Genomic DNA, 24,547 nt, shown 5'->3' with positions numbered 1-24,547 from the left:
TAATAAATTGTAATAATATTTCACAATCTTACGTTTTTTTGTATTTTTAATCGTGAGCAGAAAAGACTTGCTTTAAAAACATAAAAAATCTTACCGATCCAAAACTTTTGGCTAGTAGTGTATATAAATATATATATATACACATATATTATGTAGTGTATATATATATATATATATATATATATATATATATATATATATATATATACATATATATACATATATATAAATAAAGAGCATAATATTATTAATATAATATTTTAAATAATTTTTTAATAAATAACTTTTTAAATAAATAAATAGATACATTATTTATTAGCCATTGCAACGTGCTGTTTGCATTATTCAGCAACAAAAACCATCCCAAATGCTGTGTCAATGATAAGCCCCACTGTGTGAAGGCTATATACTGAACAATGGCTTTCTTGCTGGATGATGTGAATGGGTAAGACACATACACAGAGGACAACAGCAAGACGACACGATACACAATGACTACACAATGGAGGGTGTAATATAGGGCAAACAAGCACTGGAAATGGTGGGATTCTGGCACATAAATAAAGCAAAAAGGCTGAAAACCAATCGAAAACCAAAGACAAACTGAAGATTGTGGCTTAACTTGTATCACTGAACTTGAAAACTATCACTTAAACCTAAAGCACTATCAAAACATCCAACATGCCACATCGACCAGGAAGCACAGAGAGAGGCAGGCTCCATTACAGCCTCAGAACAGCCTCGTTTGAGCCTAACTTTGCCGGAAAGAGACTGAAATGAGGTTTGGTGGTGCAGGAATACCAGGTAGATCAGCAGCCTGCCTCTCTAGAGGACTCTCGACTCTCTTACTTGTGAGAATAGCTTTGTTCGAGGAGAGGAACGCTCAACCATTCTGGTGACCATGCCGATTAGGTGATCACCATCTGTCATCTAGGGCAGAACAAACCATCATTCATCTGGCTATACACCTGACTTTGAATATGGCCGACTTCGATGGAACGGGACCTAACTTATACTTCACAGCAGGTAGAAGAGAGACCGGGGCTAGTTGTCACATTATTTGTACTCCAGTAAATATTTCTCAAGTTGGAATTTTTTTTTTTTCTATATTAGGTCCACTACCGTTCAAATGTTTTTACACTACAGTTTAGGTCGGTAGGATTTTTAAAATGTTTTTGAAAGAAGTCTCACTAGGCCTAGAGAGAGAGGGCTGCATTCATTTGATTAAAAATAGAGTAAAGATTTGGAAATGTTCTTTAGTTCCACAACTACATCTTCTTGGAGATAAATCAGTGGTAACCAACCAACCATTTATCGAAGAAACATTTAAGAAACATTTCACAGTAGATGTGACAATGTGCCTCAATGAAAATGTGGCATCCTTCCCCAACCTGTCATTAAAAATAATAATTTCCAGAACTGACAAAAAAAATAACAATTAAAAACCACTGCTAGAGTAAACACAAATTTGTATAGTTGAACTCTTGACTCGAAACCTTACAACCTTGTTACAGCTTTCCCGTGTGAAAACTATGAAGGAGCTATATACAGCAGTTGCTGCTGTGAACGTCACATGCAACCGTAATGAAATTAGAAAACACTTTCAGATCAGTGTGAGAACTAACACAGAGGGGAGAAAGGGAGGAGAAGACAGTGAGAGCGGAAGGTGGTGCTTTACAAAATGTTTGAAAGGACCATGACTACATTTACGACGTGGTTGTTTATGTCATCTTGAAGTGGGCATCCAAACATCAGTCAGTCTGTTCTTTATCAGAACACCTTCTTAATGTGAATCCAACAATCAAAAAGCTCTGTTTATGTCTAGGTTTGAATAACAGATTTCTAACGTGGTCAAAATGTTTGTGGTCAAAAAAAGTTGACATGAAATGGAAGTTGTGATGGTCTTTTCTTCCCTATTGTGACGTATATCAGAGAGAAACGGCTTTTCGAACAAAAAAAAAAGTAGGGCGGGACTTGATTTTGTCCATCAAGAAATGATTGGATTGTTGCAGCTTGCTATTGCTGTGATGTCATGTGAGTGACAGGTTGTCCCGCCTTCAGGTCGTCAGAGAAGAGATGTTGTTTGAAAGAGGGAGGGAAAGCTATTTTGACTAAAGATTATGAGGGCACATTAATAAAAAAGCAAAGAAGATGTAAGAAGATGCAATATTTCATAAATTTTTTTTGCCAAGATGGCAACTCTAGCTCGCTCGGTTTTGGAACAGAGCATGTGCTGTCAGCATGTAAACTAAGTTGTGTTTTTTGGATCAAGCCTACCTGCTGATCTAGGTACTCCAGGTTCCTCTGAAGCTGCACGTCTAAAATGTCCTCCTGATGTGTGTTAAACCCAGCAGCAGCAGCATACAGCAAGTAAAAGCATCAGATGGAGGGATGGAGGCCGAGACACAGGAGAGGACACACACATGCTGATCATGGCATTGCTAATCACAGCACAGCGTGGTGCATCACGCTCATACTCATAATAACAGACAAGTACATGCCCTCAATTACAAGCTATTGCACATACAAATGATCTGTCACATGATCACATGATTTGCTGATTCTCAATTGACAAGGCTGTAATTGGCTTGCACCATGCTAAATACATTCACAAATGCTTAAAAGGTGTTGACTTACCATTTTACTGTGGAGAGAGGCTGGGGATGCTGGGTAGTTATAGTGGTACATTCCTTGGCTGTAAGAGCGACGATCTCCAGGGAAATCGTACTAAAATAAGAATTAAATATGGTAATTTAGTGTATGCTGTATATACACATTTAATACACGCTATTTTTGAAATAAACACTTTCATTCAACAAGGATGCATTAAACTGATCAAAAGTGACAGTCATTTTTTTTTTAAATGCTACAAAAGATTCCTGAAAAACTGCATCACATTTTCCCAAAAAATATTAATGAATATTAAGCAGCACAACTGTTTTCAACATTTATGATTTCTGAAGGATCATGTGACACTGAAACGCCGATTTTTTGGATAATATGTTGTCTTAAATAATATATTTTGTAGTGCAAGTGGGCAGTTCTGCAATAAGGCAATAAGCTGCAAAGTGGACTAACAGTAGTTTGACAGCACACTCACATAAATAATTAAAAAGTTTAAGAAAGTTAGCATTCAAAATCATTCAATTGAGGTGCTCTGGTTATTGTTGTCACTATATGGATGCTTAGCTGGTTGACAGGTGCTTTACCTTAGGTGAGCTCAGTGACCTGCGGAGTCCGTAGACCGAGGGGTCAGCATAAATACCCTCCTCTCTTATTCGGCTGGGTCCCCGATCAAACCTGGTGCTGGGCGATCGGGCAGGAGAGGCGAAGCTGTGCGGAGAGTAGGGTCCTCCCGATGAGGAAGAAGGCGAGCGAGGGACTGACCGTGAGCGCGGCTGTATGGAAAGCCGTCTCATAGAGTTCTGTGCTGAGTCCAGCTGGGGGTAATAGGCAGGACCTTGGGGTCCCATCATCCACTGAGGGTCTCGAGGTTGACCGTATATGGGTCCGTCTCGCAATGACCTCCTTCTCTCTTCCACGGTCCAGCGAGGAGACGGTCGGTTGTACGCAGCCGACATGGAGCAGATGCTCTCGGGTCGGACACCGGGGGGGTAGAGGGGATATTCATCCATATACGGAGGCCCGCCGTACATGCTGTAACAGTCTGCTGACATACCACGGTTCACTGTGTAGTACCTGGATGGACTGAGAAGCAGAGTGATTATAATTAATAACAAATTAGTGAAAATCTAAATACAAATAGACTACAGTTCAGAAGTTTGGGGTCAAAGTCTATTAAAATAATTGTTTCTATGTTAATATATGTCAATTATTTCAGTTATTTTCAGCAGTCATTACTCCAGTCTTCAGTATCACATGATATTTCAGAAATCATTCTAATATGCTGATTTGGTGCTTAAGAGTTCTTACGAGATCAAGAAAATATGATCATATAACACAGATTTTATCATCACTGCATTGGTTACCTATAAAGTTCCGTATTAATTACAAGGTATTGCTACTGACTTATAAAGCCCTAAACGGCTTAGCTCCAGTCTATTTAACGGATCTTCTATCGCCCTATAAACCATCGCGCTCTTTAAGATCACTAAATTCAAGGCTTTTGGTCATACCTAGGATATCCAGAACCACCAAAGGAGGGAGAGCATTTTCACATTTGGCTCCAAAACTCTGGAATAGTCTTCCTGATACTGTTCGTTGCTCAGACTCGCTCTCCCAGTTTAAAACTAGATTAAAGTCGCATCTCTTCAGCCAGGCATTCATATAATCCCACAGTTCAAACTACAATCCGGCCTCTAGCTCATAAATGCCAGAGGAGAACTGGCCCCCGACTGAGCCTGGGTTCTCCCAAGGTTTTTTTTTCTCCATTAGGTCACCTGATGGAGTTTTAGGACACCATTAGGTCACTTGATGGAGTTTTTCGGTTCCTTGCCACTGTTGCCTTTGGCTTGCTCAGTTGGGGATATTTTGGGGATAATTAATTAAATTTTATCAATCAATAAATTCCTCTTGAAACAAACTTTGTTGTATTATTTAAATTTAATACTGTGAAGCTGCTTTGATACAATCTGTATTGTGAAAAGCGCTATACAAATAAACTTGACTTGACTTGACTTGAGAAACATTTCTTATTATTATCAATGTTGAAAACAGTTGTGCCGCCTAATATCTTCGAGGAAACCGTTATACATGTTTTAAGGATTATTTGATTAATAGAAAGTTCAAAAGAGCAGGATTTATTGGAAATAGAAATATTTTGTAACATTATGAAAGTATTTACTGTCACTTTTAATAATTGAATGCATCCTTGCTGAATAAGAGTATTAATTTCTTTAAAAATTCTTCCAAATGTATTGACCCCAAACTTTTGAACAGTAGTGTATATATACTAGCATTACTTAAAAAAACCCTGAAACTAAACTAAACTAATTTGTTTACAACTCCAAAAAGAACTTAAATTTCCATAAGTTTTTGCAATCTACTTACATTATAAACAACAATGTCAGAGAAAAATAGCAGAGAAATTAAATCAGTTTAGTAATTGTACCAGTGTGATTAAGTTTAACATATTAATATTAAATACTGAAATACTATAACTAAACAAAAAAATTATTAAAACACTAAAACTAAAATAAAAACTGAAAATTACAAACCTAAAGTAGATCTAACAAAGATAAATAACAAAAACTCAATTAAAATACTTCACTGAAAATAAAATAAAAACTCCCTTGAAAACCCCAACTATAATAACCCTGCTGAGAAGAAAAGGATGAGGTTGTGACGCCTCACCTGGGTCCGTCATCCTGAGGCACCAAGGCCCGGCGCTGGTTGACCCACTGCTGCAGCTGCGTCATTGAGCTTTTCCTCTGGGCGAGTCTCTCTGGTGCCGTCCTGGGCACAAAGCCCCTCCGCATCACCACATTCTCCTCGTGCGGCTCTCGCAAGTCCCTCACATTCTCTTGGGACTGGTATCTTGAACCGTTGGGAGGACCATAGTTACCCCAGCCGTTGGGGTGATGGGGTGCCAGGCCTCCTTTCTCCCCCATCCTGCTCTCTATATTAGGGGTTACTGGTGTGCTGGGTGTGGTGTCTCTGGACTCTACTCCATTTGGCTCATGTTTGACTGGCTCGTGAAAGTCTGGCCTCTGCCCGTTGTTCTCCGCATGAGAGTTGGGCTCCAGTCGTTTGGCTACCATGTCATTTTGGTCAGCTGTAGGGATGGGCTCAGATTTATTTCTGCAGGACAGCAGGAGAGAGAAAGACAAAACATCTGTGAGACACTGTCATAAAACAGAGTGATGCCTTTGATCTTCTTTATGCAATGTTGTTTTATAAGGAGTGCACATGACTGTTTGTTTCAGAGTATCAGTACTAAGGACGCACTTTTGCATTCCATCTCTGCTATATTTTAGCATCTGCTGTTTTCGCTCCACGAGAATCATGTTTTTAAGACGCTGTCCAAACCCATGACTTTATGTCCTTCTGTGAAACCCAAAAAGTGGAAATCTTGAAGAATGTACTCTTTGTTCTCTATGAATGAAGATCCATAAAAGCACCAGAAACTTAGTAGTCTATATGACTCATGGACTTTATTTCAAGGAGTGGTTGACCGATATATCATCAAGGCTGAGTTTTTAGTTATCGCATCGGCCAATAAGTTATCCTGTTTGGTCGTGAAGTGTCGTATGTGGGGCTTTTATTTTGACAGAGTGCAGACACATGGGAAAAATGCATGTACAAACTATCCAAGTGAATTGAGTTTGGCTGTCACTTGATACACACAAGTGAGCAACTTCAAACTATGGTGCACTATATATCTAGTTGACCATTATGTGGTCATATTACTAATGTCATATTCACTTTGTAGTGTGTGTAAAAATAGCAATTCCTGGTCTTTGAGGGGGTTGTTTTTATTCCCATTGCACACAGATTTACAGTACCAGATTACTAGTACGTTTTATTGGTTACAGTGTTATATTTAGTGATGTTTTTAAAAATGTCTTTATTTTTGAAAAGGCCATAATATGATTACAGAATCAAGCATTTGCTATCTAAAGTATAAGCGTGTTAATTCTACATATTTTGCCAAAACGCATCTTAATACAAGGTGTAAACAGGGCCATATAGTGCTCATTCTTTATATGGAAAAAGCATTTCTCCTTTTGTGTTACACAGAAGAAAGAGAGTCATAAGGGTTTGTAATGACAGGAGGGTGAGTAAATGGCAGAATTATAATATATATTTTTAAAAGTTTTTCACTTTATCAAGCTGTTTTTGAATGCAGGACCAAATTCTGTGTGAATCAGTGTGTATTATAGATATATATGAGTGTGTGTGTGTGTGTGTGTGTGTGTGTGTGTGTGTGTGTGTGTGTGTGTGTGTGTGTGTGTGTGTGTGTGTGTGTGTGTGTGTGTACCTGGATGTGGCTAGGATGTGGACCCTGGCAGCCTCACTCATGACTTGGATCCACTCCTCTTGCTCCTTCTGGCTGTCGGCACTGAAGTAATATGTACGAGTTCCTGCGTGCTCAGCCTGCAAACAGAACGCAATACTGCCCTTTAAATCCTCACTTTCCTCTTCCTCCTCCTCCTCTTCCTCTATTTCACGCCACACCTGCAACAGAAAGAGAAAGAAAGAGAGAATATTATTGCACTGTCCTATAGCCACTCCCATTTCGCAAGAACTTAACTGTAAACTTGATACCACAGGAACAACAGAGCATGCAAAAAAAAAGACCCAATACAGCTCATGCAAAATAGTGGATTCAATTGCTCATATGTACGTGAACAGGTATACAAATAACAGCCTGCAAATGAAGGACATGCTTAAAGTTATAAGCATAAACACAGCACTATTATATGGAGTAATATTTGGCTTAAGGCCTTTCAGAGCTGGAGAGATGTGGGTAGGGGGGGTTGCAGTGCATGCAAACAAACAAATCAGTCGTGCAACGACTGTACATTTTCATATAAATTCATATCCTCGAATTTAAGAGGGCCAAATTTGTTGATATTTAATATGCAGCAGAACATGGGAGAAAATAGCAGAAAGGACATGCAGATCAGACTCACAAATATAGTAATTGAAGGCTGACAGGTGAGCAGTTTAGTCCGGTTTAATTTTTTTCATTTAATGACCGACATTTGATTTAGACTACTGAATATAGAAGTTTGAAGATTCTTCTAAAGTTTTGTCATCACTATCATTACTGTTAGCTCATGTTAGGAACGTAAGCATGTGAATCTGATCTTGTCACTTGTCATGCAGTTATAGGAGCAAAAAGAGGTGTTCTGAAATACCTACTACATGGGGATCATCGACACACTGGAGAAAACTCACTCAGGGGTCCTCAGAGATGGGGGGGTATTGGGAACAGAGGAGAAAAGACTACATAAGGATGACTAGATCAAGTATACAAATCAACTTTAGGAGCAGGTTAGATGTGGGCTAGGTGTGGCCAGGTTTATTGTAATGGAGTGGATAGTGTTCACTAATATCCTGAAAGAGATGGCGGTTAGTAGAAATGGGGCTTTGTTGTGTTATTTCAGACACAAAACATCAGCTATATGAAACAAATAGACACCTGACAATGTAAAACTTTTGTGTGAATGTGTAAGTATAGCATTAATTAGGCTACATTTAAAAAGTAAGACTAGCTTAACTTGTCCAAAACACTGCAGTAGACAACTTCACCACAAGAGGGCACTACAGAGTTAATTGTGGACAATATGCATTCAGTGGTCATTAGTGGCAAAGAGCAAAGAAAAAAGAAAAAGAAAAGATAACTAAATAAATTTGTTTGACTACACAGCTAAAAATAAAAATACTGAAGCTATGATTTCTATAATATCTCAAAAGAAAATCAACAAAGCTCAGATCTACAAGCAAATTCTACCTAATGCCTCTTATTGAACTTATGTCTCTGTAATACATTTTTCTTATTAAGGGACAATATTTGCCCTGGAATATTTTTTTCTAACCATACAAAAACACAGTGTGTTAGTCCATTTATGACAAATACTTCATTCAAGTCAATTGAGAAAAAATAAAGTAAATAAATTCAAATTAATTACAAATATAGCTGTAAAATGTACTGGATATAATAACTATTACTATGGGGGAATATTTTATTACACATTTTAAATATCTTGGGTCTTTTTTAACTTTCAGTGGCATTTTTGGTCAGTTTATGATGCACGAAGCCTGTGACGCAACCTCAGATTTCTATAACATACATGACACAAACACAGCACGTATACTGAATGGAAAGGGTGTGTTACCACTGATGAAACCTGACAATCACTGGAAGCTACAATAATCCGACCATAAAAATATAATGATGTAATTCAGCATCTCTACCATTGCCAATCCTCTTGATTAGTCTTGCTTAAAACAAACACAGTCATCCGAGGGTGTGCTACTGCTAACATCAGTTTCATACAAACTAATAGTTAACAAATAGACAGTTAGCTAATTGATACTAGAGATCATTAGGGAACTAATTGTATTTCTGAATAGACAACACCCTATGAACAGGATTTGTTGTACATCCACAAACAAATGATAGTCATATACTGTACTGTACAGATGTACGTGTTAATGTGAAATGTCTAGTAAGGATTAAAACCCAGGGAGACCCCTGAGCTTACATGACTTCAATGAACCAGAATAACAGACCTTGACTAAACTAAAGTAATCATTTATTTTCTTGTTCATTCTTCTCAATGAGCTGGATGTTGCATGCCTAAAATTCTCTTGAAACTGAGACAGTCATTTGTTTCACAGGAAATGGAGTATCAAAATGAAAGTTTGCCTTAAGTTCTGCTGTTCGCATTGCGGAGGTTGCTCAACTTTAGAAATATGGCACAGAAACCAGTAATGCTGTCCCAATCCTTCGCTCACCTTTGTACCTGCCAAAAGAATGCCTCATTTTCTTTGATTGAACCTCTCCCTGAGGAAACCGTCAAACACTCCCGCACTATTGATTCATTTCAGGGCTTGCCAAATTCTGTGATTACTGTTTGCATTTCATTTTACAGAGAAGCCATTGGGCTTTGTTTAAACTATTGTATATAGTTTATAAACTATAGTTTCATTATAGTATAACCAACATTCTAGCACATCTTTATGTAAGGTAAACAAGTGCAGGAGTAAGAGGGTTTGGCAATTTGTAAGTATGTAAAAGATATGACATTGCTTTGTGAGGACGCATGACAAATGAACCATGCTAAACTGAAGTGACATGATTTATCTGGTACTAATTTGACAAGTTGTCACTAACATAATGATTTAAAGTGTAATATTATAATGAGAAGAGGCAATGTAAAGTTCATAGCTGGTTTCCCAGATGAGCAGTTAGTTATAATATGGTGTTGAATAATATGGCAGTCAATGTTGTTTTGGACCCCATTGACTTTCATTGTATGCACAAAAAAAGGTTAAATGTTCTTAATAAAATAAATAAATAAAATAAATAAAAAATACTACTAATAAAAATGTCTCCTTTTGTGTTCCACAGAAGAAAATGTAGTAATACAGGTTTGGTTTTTAGTGATGCTTCACTGCTTGTAAATCACTTCCTCGAAGGTTCATCCTGGAGACATATTTATGTTCCAGATGAGACATTTGAGTTTACAGTAGCATCACATGTCAGACTGATCTATCTTTACAGACATCCTCTTAACCACCAGGTACTCTTCTACCCAAATAACCACAGGGGTCTTCTTTTCTTCTTCACAAATCAGAAAGAAGAACTTACCATCACATAGTATTTCAGTGCAAGACTATATTTAGTCAAAGCTTAATTATGTCCTAATTGAAAAGGTTTGTCATCATTGGTCTGTGAAGAGAAACATGCGAGCTCAATCTCATCCTCAGGAATTCCACAGGCTCAGTCAGACCACAGACAAGAACTTGCACAAGATAACTTCTATTGCAACTAGCCTAAGGAAATAAGCCTACGCAAGTGAAATTCGGAAAGTATGTATTAGTATCCTGATCTGTGTAGGATTTCATGTTATAATGACGCCCTCTTTTTGTGCATTTGCTGATGCAAGTGAAGGCAATACACTGGACTAGCAGGTGATCTGATAAGAATGACATACATATGACCCTTTTATTAAAAATATAAGAGGGTCAATCTAGATAGTCTTGTTGTAATTGGAGTGTGCTTTGATGTCTCTCTCCGTGCCAAGAGCTCTCCGTCTCCTATGGCACTGGCACAGAGGTGCGACCTGAGAACAATGTTTACTAGGGGTGTGACGGTACACAAAAGTTACGGTTCAGTACATACTTCGGTTTTGAAGTCACGGTTCGGTACAAACATGAGGAAACGAAACATTATTTTTAATAGTAACCTTACACATTACTATTATATTAAAGGTTACATTTAACAACAGAACCCCAAACTATTAAATTCAGTTGCTTTTTATTTTTTAGATTTAGCCTAATAATCAACACTCATAAAAATTGCATGCAAACATTTAAATTGCATATAATGCTGTTTTTGCATTAACTTCTGTTAGGTTTCTGGTTGCAGCAACGAGGAAACAGGATTTCTGTGCAGCAGACTTTATTAAACTTAAACTTATAGAAACGCTTGGGAGACTAAGAAACAGGACAGAACAACCAGCTTAACATTATGACACTGTTCAGACACTGAACAGGACAAAACACAAGGCTTAAATACACAGAGCAGATGAGGGAAACGAGACACAGCTGGGATAAATGAACTTAATGACAGAAACCATAGTAACAAACAGGCTTGGGATGAACTAATGGCTAGAAACTGAACACAATGAACATAGAGGAAATCCAAACACAAACAGAAGCGTGACACTTCTAAATATAATTATACAATTATATTTCTACTCCAATTTGTTGTTAAAATATACTCATTTACACAGTGGCTGTCATAACTTGTTTTCATGACAGATTTATCTAAACATACATTAAATAATCAAGACAGGTTAAGTAAAATATAATGAATATATAGGCTAATATAGTGCATATATTTAGCGAAAGAGTTTATTTCTCTTGCGAACTAACAAGCTGTGGACACTGAATGTAAATGTAGTTAAGTACTTACCTGAGGTAAATGTAATGCTGTGTGACATTGTTTACAAGCTGTTTTATTGATGCCTTTCTGCCGTTGAAACACTGATTGTCGAGCGATTACACGAGATATGTTTAAGTAAGTTGTACTGTATACTGTCTCTTTCATCATACCTTCAAATGTTTACTCTGTAACTATAGCATTAAATTTCATTATAAAATGGAAATTCATTCATGATAAAAACGAAAAATCTCGATACGAATACGTGTACCGTTATACCCCTAGTGTTACAGTAATCAAATGTCCAAGAGAGACAAGAGACAAGTAATGCTAGATCATTTATTTCAGCTGGCCACAATGAAAGTCACTACAGGTTATTTCCTTTGAGTGCAATATCCACTAAACATAGTTTCCCATCTCGGCAATGACCCACAGCTGAGCCATCACATCATGGCTTTTTACACCACAACACAATCTGTAGCTGAGTTTTGGGAATTATTTACTATTTTGTTGTGGTAAATCCCTCAATGGCCTCAGAAATCCTCTTGTACATTAGACGTGCTGTAACTGTATTCTTCTATCTGTATCTTACAATGATGTACATCTCAACATCTGAATAGTGATTCTATAGCATCTTGAAGAGAATACAATACAATACAATAAAATATAATATAATATAATAAATAAAGAACAAAAAGTTAAGTAAGTTAAATTATTCTACGTTACGTTAAGTTCAATTAAATAAAATCAATTAAATGTTAACCTTTGTTTTATGGTGACGTATAGTTACATGGTATTTACTCAGGTAATGCACTAAAAAAATTAAGCCTTTTTTAAAAAGATTTATGCATTTCAATTAATAGTAATGTTCCATCCAATTTAATTGAATATCCTAACATATTTTAATTGAATAATTGATTATTCAATTCAATTTAAAGGAATTTTACTATTAATTTAAAGGCGTAAATCTTTTTTAGTGATATACTGAGTAATATTAAAGCTGCAGTATGTAAGTTACTTCTCTCTGTTTATGTCTATGACGAGTCACGCAGGTACTAGCCAACTCCACAGTGGTACGACCCATACCAGTCTAAAGAGTCTGAATATAAAAACTTGTTATAGGTGTACCGTAGTGATTAATTAACTACATGTACTTACAATAAAGTTACAGTTAGGGTTAGGTTTTGGGGTAACACTTTATTTTACAGTGTCCTTGTTACATAGGTTACATGTACTTACCATAGTAATAACAGTAAATTATGCATAATTACATGCAACTAACCTTCAACCAAATCCTAATCCTACCCTAACCCTATAGTAAGTTCATGTAGTTAATTAATATTACTCAGTACTTAAATGTATAATTACAGTGTAACAATGACACCTTTAAAAAAAGAGTAACTGGTTTTGGTTTAGTTGTAATTATGCATAATTTACTGTTATTACTATAGTAAGTACATGTAGTAGTGTGTAACTAACGTCACCTTAAATTAAAGTGCTACCAAATAAAATAAAATAAAATGTATTTGGGAGAAAAACACTCAGAGAATGAACAGTTCACCTGTCTACACAGATTACAGCAGGTGCCGATGCCCAGAGCAGCTCAATGTAAAAACAAAGGAACAGGGCAATTCTGCCTTATTTTTTGGAGTGCCAGACGGAAGAGGAAGCAGACAGTCAAGCTTCAGCGGATATGAAAATGACAGCCCTCTGCTTTCCAGTCTCCCTGCTTCTGTTATCCTGCCTGTCTCTCTCCTTTTGAGCCTCTGACACGAGTAGTTGTACACTCTCAGTCATGCGGAGCTAGGCTGAACTGGCTTGTTTTTGATCCTTATGTTTGCTGATCCTGAAGTCCAGGGGGCAGGGACATGTAGACATGCTAGTGTAGACAAACATGCTTTCAGAAAACTATGAGACCAAACAGGGTTGTCAAAATACCAAGAATGTCAGTAGACAACAACAACATAAATATAATGTACACTACCAGTCATAAGATTTTTTATATTTTTAAAAGAAGTCTCTTCTGCTCACCAAGGCTGAATTTATTTGATTAAAAAAAAAAAAAAAAAACAGTAATATTGTTAAATATTATGACAATTCAAAATGACTATTTTCTATTTTAATATATTTTAAAATGTAATTTATTCCTGTGATCAAAGCTGAATTTTCAGCATCATTACTCCAGTCTTCAGTGTCACATGATCCTTCAGAAATCATTCTAATATGCGGATTTGATGCTCAAAAAAACATTCATTATTAGTATCAATGTTGAAAACAGTTGTGTACAATTTATTTTCAGGATGAATAGAAAATTCAAAAGAACAGCATTTATTTGAAATAGAATATTTTGTAACATTATAAATGTCTTTACTGTAAATTTTGATCAATTTAATTAATAAATAACTTGAATAAAAGTATTGATTTCTTTTATTTCTTTCCCCAAGCTTTCTATTTCAAATATAGGCTGTTCTTTTGAACTTTCTATTCATCAAAGAATCCTGAAATAAAAATGCAGCCTTGGTGAGCAGAAGAGACTTCATTTAAAAATATTTGAACAACAAAACTTTTGACTGGTAGTAAGTGTATATATAAATATAAAAAGTAATTGGTTCATACTAATATGATATACTATATTTTTAAGTAATGCAATTAAGTTAACATTCCTTTAAGTTAATAATATTATAATAATCAACAGTACTGTACTCAGTAACACAGCTGGGTGAAGGCAAACAGCTGGAAATAACGCACACGCAACATTTCAGGAAGGTTAAAGCCACAGCAGTAGTGTGATGCTCTCCATGTTGACAAAGCAGTTAACAGCACGGGCTCAAACAACAGCAAAAATACGGGGGAGAACTGCAAAATGAATGATTGCAGCAACCTTTAATGACTAGGCGTCACACAGGGCTGGACGGCTCCTTGTGTGTGTGTTCCGTCTACCACCGTACTTTACAAACACGCACACACTCTCTGGATGGCGTGTGTCTGTTCTGAACGCTCTGATGTGTACTTCATACACTGCAAACAGACAGAGTTCACATGTCTGATAAGAGAGACACCTCAGCCCAGCACGCTAGGACAAGGTAACCAGCTCAGGGCTGCTGGGAAGAACAAAGTGAACTCAGGACAGACAACACCGACTGCAGAGACAGGTGAGAATGGGAGGTTTCATCCAAATTGCCATCAATAGCTCTTCCAGATTGGCTGCAAACCCTGTTTTCATGGTCCACCCTACTTAAGGGAAATATGTCTGCCATGAATCTATTACAAACTATATGAAAGCTGTCTGGCCGTATCTGTGCATCCCACATGCCAGTGGTTCAGCCGCTGAGGACTTTTCCATCCAGAAAAGATTTCTCATCTCTAAGTCTGATGGCGTGAGTCGGTAGACTCACCTCCTGATCTTTCATGTTTCTGCCGTTCATCCCTCAGAGAAAAGATGAATCTTAGGCTAAAAATGTTCCAAGCACACAGCAGTTACACAACCAGCACTCATTAATATTGCAGCGGCTCTATACTGGGACATAAGAATGAGAGAGAGGGAGAAAAAGAAAAATAACTCTCTTCAAAGAGAACATAGTAGCAAACACATTTATGTAACCATCTAAAATAAATTGGGCTGATAAAGAAATGATATTACTGTTGCAGACCAAAGCATTCAACGACTAGTTCACCCAAAAATGAAAAAAAAAATTGTCATCAATTACTCAACTCCATGTCGTTTCAAAACAGTACGATTTTCGTTCATCTTTGGAACAATATTGTTAGAATATATTTTTTTCCAGGTGATGAACAATAAAAGAACTGACAGCCAAGTATGCGATTTCAGATACAGCCAATTAGAATCTACATAACTTTAAGGAGCTCAAGCTTTTAAAGAAACTGCAGTGTGCGCTTAAAACAAACAGAACGTTACCGTCCATTTGTAAGGACGATATAGTTATAATTATCTATATATTTATAGTTATTGACCTTGGTGTGAACAGGCCCCAACTCCAAATTTAAAAGGAATTTTGTCAGATTTAGTGTACTTCTGGGGACAGTATTGTCCTCAAAGTTTATCCAAGTGTCCACACACATACTTGCATGTGTGTGTGTGTGTGTGTGTGTGTCTGTGTGCGTAAGGCCTGAAGCAACACAAAGCAAGAGAGTATTAGACTCCCCTATGTGAAACTGAAGAATATCCTGTGCCCAAAGGCCAAACACCAGTTTTGATCCTTGCACACATGAGAAGAATTTCATAAAAGAATTGGTAACACTTCCAGGAGAAGAGTCTGAATAAAAAGACCCAGGGCAAGATGCACTGCATCGGACATGTTTCAGGTTCTTTAGTGAAGGCAACATGATACATGTAACCATTCACTGTCACCGATCATGATGAAGAATGGTTGACTAAACACACCTTCCTTTCTCTCTCTCTCACACACACATGACAAACACATTTCAATATCTCCTGGTTAATTATTAACACCAAGCTAGGTTATAAGTTCAAAACACCACACAGATATTTTTAGAGACATAGTGTGACATATATGATGGTGTCATGATTTTTATTATGGCTGCCATAAAAATGAACCTGATCTGCGATGACGTGGATCCACACCGAAACTACACTTTAGGGGTCTCTGTGATATGAAGAAGAAACACTGCACCTTTGCCTCAGGGTGCAGATGTAAGAGGCTACTGGATCCCTCTGACTGTTGGTTTGCTTTGTTCTGCAAACTAATCTCTGGAGTATAAAATAGTCTCTCTTTAGTAGAAGATTGAACAGCTTTGGATATGTTTTCAAAAACACGTGGATAGGCAGACATGGGTTTTAGTAAAGCTGTGATGGCGGTGTGTCTAAACCTGCCATTTCCACAGGGGATGAACATTAGAAGTATAAGTGTGACGCAGAAACCAAAGTAAAATACAAAAATAGATATTTGAGAACTCTAAAGAAGACTTTGAAGTAAATGTGATCTTACAGTCAAATGACTGTTAAACCCCCTGCTTCTTAAAAAAAATATTATTTAATGGACAATAACAATATTATACAACAGACATGTGACATATAGGAGTTTAAGTCTAATATTATAGAATTTAATCCAAATAGAAAGGGCAAATATAAAATAATGTCTAAATAAATCATATTTAAAGGGATAGTTAACCCAAAAATGAAAACAAATAAGATATTTTGAATGTTAGTAACCAGACATACTATGGAAGTCAATGGTTACCATCAACTGTCTGGTTACCAACATTCTTCAAAATATATCCTTTTGTGTTCAACAGAAGAAAGACCCACATGTTGTTCCAAACCTGCAGTTTGAGTAAATGATGACAACATTTTTGGGAGAACTATCCCTTTAAGTCATTATATTTACAATATAATTTATTTTTTATTAAATACAAATAATATATTGTAAATATACAAAATTATCAAAAGTGACAGGTAAAGACTTTCATGATGCTATAAAATATTTATTTTTCTAAATAAATGCTGTTCTTTTGAATTTTCTGTTTATCAAAGAATCCTGAAAAGATATTAAGCAGCACAACTGTTTTCAACATTTATCATAATAAAAAAAAATCTTGAGCAGCCAATCAGAATATTAGAATGATTTCTGAAGGATCATGTGACACTGAAGACTGGAGTAATGATGCTGAAAATTCAGCTTTGCCATCAAAAATAAATGACCTTTTAAAATATATTCAAATAGAAAACAGTTATATGACATTGAAATAAGTTTTTACAATATTACTGTTTTTACTGTATTTTTGATCAAAATAATGCAGCCTCTCTTAGCATAAGAGGCTTCTTTCAAAAACTTCTTACCGATCCTTCTGAATGGTAGTGTATATAAATAATATGTTTATTCAAGTCAAATAAGCACTAAATAAAATATGTTTAAATATAAATATAATTAAAGCATTTATCAAATACAAAATATTAACTTACATTTATATATGAGTAAAACTGAATAACACAATTATTATTATAAATAATAATATTCCCAATATAACCCAATTTTCAAATAACTTAATTCTAAATAATTTAAATAAATATTTTGCATAAAGCATCATTCAAATATAACAAAATATTAAAAAAAGCTTAAATCAGAAATTATTCTTAATACAGCTCCGACAGAAGCAAAGCTTATTCCTCCTTCCTGATTATTTAAAAAAAAATTAAAAAGTATTGCCAAAGGTCATCAACGCCTCAACTGTGCCTTGTTTGTTGCTTGCTTATTTCCAATTGGTCAGTTTAAAAGCCAGGTGCTATATATAAAAAAAGCAGTTTTACTAGAAACCTAACAAAACCTGCAGAGACACGACATCAAATTCTTGAACATCTCCAGCCCAGCCTTTAGGGGCCCCGTGGAGCCAGAGGCAAGAGACATAAACACAAGTTACCAAACACATAACGGTCTCACATTCTCCACAAGTGGAACGAGCACACCTACAATCGTGTGCTATAAACACAGCTCAAAACACATCTTCTCATGCTACCCAGCATGCACCCTGTCTAATCTAATAGAGCCTCACACACAGGCTAACCACAATCTTGTTCACTAAATTATGATAACTCACTAAATTATGATAACTCACCACAACAATGTTCTCTCACAGTGCAACCAGGGGCGCATACACTCAAAAATACTGTGATCTGTCAGATATGTATGCTCTAAAGGTCTATGTACTCAAACCCAGTCGCCTGGGACCCTGATGAAAATATAATCTGACATTATGTTTGTCCTTCTGGCACATGGTGTGCAAACATATTCGGGAACGCATGCAAAGATGCAAAGTCCACTGCATGTGTGGGTGTGCAATCAGGGTAAATATAGAGTCCGTGGTTTTGACTAAAAACAGATAAAGGTCGTTGAATCATGATTAATTCAGAAACATCGCTTAAAGTTTCCTATCATCACATGACCTACACTGACACCGAATACCATGTTTACCTGTCGCCCCTCCCATCCCTTGTCCCGACAGCATTCAAAACATTTATTAAAAATGCACAGAGATCACCAACCTTAAAGGCAAACTTGCGGGTGATGTTGTCCACTGCCTGAACTGGTCCAATCTTGAAGCTGAGAAGAGGAAGGCTGCCCAAGACTCCTTCTTCTTTATCGTCTGGATGGAATCAAAATTAAAAAGAAAAGAAAAATTATGCCTAAGACAAACATAAACAAAAAATTAAATAAAACATCTGTATTATATCATTCCAACCTGGATTTAAAAAGAAAAAGCTGGTGAGAAATTAGATGAGAAACAATCCTGTTCTAAATCAGAAAAGTCCAACTTTCTGTTGTGTGCCGCTACACTGGTGATGATGGTCAACGGTAATGGAAAAGCAGGTAAACGGCAGGTGAATCCCATAATAGATATCCATTTTTATCCCAGCGCAAAGCAATGCTAATGACACTGAAGCAAGCAGCGGCGCACAGCCTTGGAGAGAAGCGCTCGGGCTGGTTAAATAATGGAGCACATCGTTAAATTTTCATCGCGAGGAGGGCAACCGAGATCCTGTGTTCTTGCTCTCGATCTCCCGTACTGAGAGCTGCTGACGGGGAAATGCAGTGAACCCACCCGCGCGCATGTGTGTGTTCTGACAGCACTGTGTGTGCGTGTTTGTGTGTGAATGAGAGAGACAGGGAGGGGCGGAGGGAAAGGAGGGGGGTGGAGCAGGTTGTGTTTGTGCTGTATAGAAGCGAGAGAGAGAGAGAGAGAGAGAGAGAGAGAGAGAGAGAGAGAGAGAGAGAGCAAAAGATAGCTATCATCCCCTCAGTGACTCAGTGCTGCAGGTATTCTGGCTCTCGACCAGCTGTACCTGCACTGAACAACCAATCAGAGTATTATTCTGTCAACAAAAAGGCCAGGCAAAACAATTCTCAATAAGAACCGTATACTGATAAGGAAAAACATGATCTCCACGACAAACCTAAAAACACAATGAAATACATGAACACTGTATAAATGAGGGTTACATACCAACAACAACCACAACAACAACAAACACAATCCTAAACCTGTCTGTCAGGGTTGTAATCATTACACACATTGACAAGAAATGTCTCTCCCAATTTTCAGATTTGTGGTTCTGAGTTTAGATGTGAGTTTTTTCAATGGTTGATTCTTTAATTTATTAGCCTTAGTCCTCTCCAATCCTGAAAACTAGTTGTCTGCATAAAATATATCCTTATTTTACTTATTCACCCCCTACATTTAGCATTTAGTCTTATTTTCCAGTAAAAATGTCTAAGTAAAAACTGCATAAGACATGGTGTCAGGGAATAAATAATATTTTTCTTACCCTGTTGGCATATTGCTATATATTGTGTTAAGCATAAATCTAAGAAAATTTAGTTTAAAACAAGAACATGATATAATAATATTAAATAAATAAATAAAATAAGTGAGAAACATAAGATATAATCAAGTCTTACTGTCTGACAATGTATTTTTAGAACTATAAACTATAAAAGAAGATTTTTTTTTTTTTTTTTTTGCAGTCACCTATTTTTATCACTCTGAAACTGTGAAACTCATCTTAACTGTGTCCAAGTGCTTTGACATGCTTTTGTATACTTTAATAGGTAATTTTACACAAGAACTGTTCCACAAAATATGGGCTGACATATCAATCACACACAAAATCACAGACAATATTGTGATTCAATATTTACATTGGGGTGAGTCTTGATACTGGTTATGTAACAATACTAATTTACAAATTCTCTCAGAATCTGTTGTTTGTCTTTTCAAAATAATTCTTGATATCACAGGTTCGAGAAGATCCTTATTTCTCTTTTCAAACAGTTTATAGTAAAAGCATTGACAAAAGGTACAGCATCAAACACATGAAATTGCAATAGTATTTTTCTCCCCTTATTGTGAAGTACTGAGTGAAGCTGCTTCTCGAACAAGAGAAATTATAGGACGGGACTTGATTTTGTTTATCGGGAATTGATTAGACTGAATTGATTGTGGCTTGCTATCGCTGTGATCTCGTTGTAAGAGGGAGGGGAAGTTATTTTGATTAAAGATTAAAAAGGCAAATGACATTTGAAAAGAATAATGATATTCACAGATAAATCATTTATAATATATTCTGCAATATTCCATAAAAAAACAAGAATTATCGATTATGATTTCATGGTGACATTTCATGGGGGACTGAGTAAGTACTGACAAAATTGTCATATTTGGGTGAACTATCCCTTTAAGGGGTAAACAATCATTTCATCCAAGTTCTCTTCTTTTTATTTGGCATACTGTACAGCTCTTATATCTGCAGTGACAACAACAGCGAGCCATTTTTCAACGTCCCCCCACGTTCAGAATACCAATTGAGGCATTAAATTGCTCTGTCACACATTCTCCAACTCTTTTGCACAGCACAGTTGGGTAGATGGATGTGGGGTGATAAGAGGACGTAGGGTGTTGTGTCTCCAAACACAGTGCCGTCGCCAAGACATTAAGGGCAGCCGTGGAGACGTATGGGACACAGCCAGTTTCTGAGTGTTGCTGATTGTGATTTTTAAATAAATGACCCTCTCACCCCAGTGAGCCAATCAAGGAAGGAAAGACACTTCCTGGTGTTCCTGGAGTGTGTTTGTTATGCCTCTGACAGTGACTCTCATTAATATTGTTATGTTGTTATGCGTTACATTTTTGAATATACAATGGTCTTTGTGTAAAGTAGTTGCAAAGTTTATTACAATGCAAGTGGGATGACATGACGTTTGTTGGCATACTGAAACACGAATATCGTTTTGACCTTGCATCTAATGTCAGATTTCTACAGACATTGAGGTCAAAAGTAGGAATAGTTCTATTAAAAAAGTATTATCCCTATGCCCTTTCTTGCTCACTACATTGGCAAGGAGACTTACTATTCATTTCAGTAGTTAGCATGTTGCTAAGCTAACAACATGCCACACTACTAATTATAATATACAATAATAATTAAAGCACAAACCTTACAACCAGTGGGTAAAATTATCCATAAATTACATTTAAATTAAATTACACTGAGCTATTGTTATTGATAATATTCAAGATTATTCATAATCAACGCATTTATTCATTTATCTGAGCTCATCTGCCATCTTGGATTTTTTTGTTTTAGTTTTGAGTTTAACAAGCTAACAACGCAATTCCCAGAATGGCATAAAATGACAGAATAAAAACTAAGATTAAGATTACTGAACATTACCGTTCAAAAGTTTGGGTCCAGTAAGATTTCTTAAGTTATTTTTTTTTTAAACTAAGTCTCTTATGATCACCAAGGCTCCATTTATTTGATCAAAAAATATAGTAAAAACAGTAATATTGTAAAACATTATTGAAATGTAATCTATTTTAATATTTTTTTTAAATATACTTTATTCCTGTGATGGCAAAGCTGAGTTTTAGAACAGCATTTATTTGAAAAAGAAATGTATTTATTCACAAAAAAAATCTTATTGACACCAAACTTTTGAAGAGTAGTCTATAATAAATCATTTTATGTAATAAACTCTCAGAAAAATGTTATTGATATTTTTCAGTACTGAAAGTTTATTAATAATCAGTTTTCTCTTGCTATCTCAACTTTTTTTTTTTTCATTGAGCTGCCGCAATGCCTTCTGGGAAAGTCTTGTCAATGAAGGATGCGAGGAGTGCTCATATAATGCCTTAAAATCCCCCTGTGGTGACAATCAAGATTTTAATGTTGTTTATATATCTGTGGTGTTTTTAATATGCTTTAAGTCAACACCATTGCTGAGTATTTTCTCCTTAAAACTATAGTGAACCAAAATGCAGTTTAAAATCGTGTTTCTGAGGTCACAAACTACCTTGTAACCAATCACGTCAACGTGTGGATCTCTGATGAGTGTTTGGAGACGGGGGTAGTTTGCATATTCATAGAACTGCATATACTAAATGAGGCAAGGTTGTAGAGTTACATTCAAGCTATTTTAAGGCATGAAAAAATGAAAAAAAGTTAAAATATGTCATTTTGGTGATCAAAGATGAGTTTTAAGGGATAAAACTATTGACTACAGGGGGACTTTTTACGTTTTGATGTTGCCTTCAGTATATGAGGGTAATGGAGAGGCAGTGTGAAGTAATTAGCCAGAGAGACATGGGCAAAGTCAACAGGGTTGAATCATGCAGCCGAAGCCCCACAGGCTTTGCTGCATTCACCGATATAATTAAACCTGCTGCACACAGAAAGCTTGATCCAGCCAAGAACCATTACTGTAGACCTCCTCCTCAGGGTAGACGCATGCACAGATGTTCTTCAAGTTTATGATTAAATTGCAGCCTGAGCTGGGAACATTTTATGATCTAATGTGATAAGGTAATGGATCTCTAATGGGTCTCAAATTTACACAACAAATAGGCATTACGGAGACCAGTGAGAAATCAGGATTTGCTCATCTCATCAGCAGGGCTAAATCAATCAATCACCAAACACTGTCTCTGATCAGAAAGCACATGTGTGAATCCACATTTAAACTTAGGGACGTTGGATGTGTGTGGACAGCTTTATCCTCCATAGGCTTTGTGGAAGAAGACAACAGCCTTTAAAGCTTTACTTATTCTAGCCAAAACAAACCCCATGACATGCGTATCTGAGCAGAGCCGGATCTTCAGAAACCTGAGATCAAATGCATGGGAGTCCTGATAAAGGGGGATGCTTGTATGAAGGTAGTAAGGTGGTAGTTTAAAGAAGGAAGCACCACAGACCATAACACAGGCCTGGAAGACTGAAGGGATGAGGAAGTCTTCAAGGAGAGGAATGATCTTCAGAGGATATTTGTGAAAGTGAAAAGATGTGTAGGTCTAGTGGTACAATTTTGTTTGGCATGGAATTTGTTCAAATCCCTGCTTAAAGAGATTAAAGTTCATCCAAAAATGAAAATTCTGTCATTGTTTAAGTCCAAACCTGTGTGACTTACTTTCTTCTGTGGACCACAAAAGATATTTTGAAGAATGTTTTGATTGTTTTCATCCATACAATGAAAGTCAATGGGGTCCAAAACAACATTGGACCCCAATGATTTCCATTGTTTGGATGAAGAAGAAAAAAACATTTATGAAAATATCTTTTTTTGTGTTCAACATGACATTTTCCTTGTTGGGTAAACTATCCCTTTAATATGAATTTTTCAATTAACTGCATAAAAATACACAAAACATGACATCCAATAATCATGCATTTTCATACTGTATATCATTTAAATACATTTTTCAAAGTTGAATTTTAAATCCATTTTGGCTCAACCTCTGAAGTGGCACGTGCCACGTCACTTTCATTTGACATGATGCTTCTGAGCAAACACACAGTGCAAGAAAACCTCGCTGTTTTTACACGGATGATTGACAGTTACAATCTCACAGAACAAGTTTGTTTCTGACACAGCACGCAAGTGTTCAGATACACAGCAACAAGAAGCCAGTGTCTGAAAACTGAGAACCAACTACGAACAACACTGACAGCAAGTGAAGAGTGAACTTTACAGGAAGTCTGACATGTTTGGAGACGTTGAGAGACTCATATGTGCATTACCTCAGACAGTATCACTGTCAACTATGGTCAGGTGCACACATAGGGTCTATTCACATGGGATTAGTATTACCTGTTGTAATTTTTCCAGACCTTTTTACTGAAGGTAAAAGTTGCCGTAATCTTTACTGACATTGTCCGTAATGATTACTGAGATGGCACATTCGGACAGGACTAAAATCACAGAGAAGCTCTGGTAATTATTACTTTACCCCACCTCTCCATGTTAAACTAGTCCCGTCCGAACAGGGCTATAAACACACAAAAATAGTCAATGGATCTAAAACCAAAACTATGTGTCTGAATAGTAGCACCATCAATGTTGTTTGCTTTTAAAACAATGCACAATGAATCACTGACAAGACTATTGCCATAAGATTACGTAATAAGATGGGGGGGAACCCACTATGATTACATAACTTAAT

General features: G+C 36.5%; 1 protein-coding gene across 14 annotated transcripts in view; it reads right to left on the bottom strand.

Annotated features, from left to right (window-relative positions):
* The window catches only part of plekha6 (pleckstrin homology domain containing, family A member 6), a 99,388-nt gene that overhangs the window by 14,029 nt on the left and 60,812 nt on the right, over positions 1-24,547 (bottom strand). For 7 of the 14 annotated variants that reach the window (XM_082156109.1, XM_082156108.1, XM_082156098.1 and 4 more), the window contains exons 6-11: positions 18,597-18,697; positions 6,941-7,137; positions 5,314-5,760; positions 3,210-3,708; positions 2,638-2,727; positions 2,278-2,331 (exon numbers count right to left, since the gene is read on the bottom strand). In XM_082156109.1, coding sequence (XP_082012235.1) covers positions 2,278-2,331; positions 2,638-2,727; positions 3,210-3,708; positions 5,314-5,760; positions 6,941-7,137; positions 18,597-18,697 — 1,388 coding nt within the window. Of the gene's footprint in view, positions 1-2,277; positions 2,332-2,637; positions 2,728-3,209; positions 3,709-5,313; positions 5,761-6,940; positions 7,138-7,823; positions 14,064-18,169; positions 18,542-18,596; positions 18,698-18,793; positions 19,199-24,547 lie in introns of those variants that run through there. The other 7 variants (XM_082156099.1, XM_082156111.1, XM_082156106.1 and 4 more) reach the window with 7 other exon arrangements.

This window comes from Leuciscus leuciscus (assembly GCF_965113295.1).
Source record: "Leuciscus leuciscus genome assembly, chromosome: 23".
NCBI classification, from domain to species: Eukaryota; Metazoa; Chordata; class Actinopteri; order Cypriniformes; family Leuciscidae; genus Leuciscus; species Leuciscus leuciscus.
This window is presented reverse-complemented; position numbering and strand designations above follow the sequence as displayed.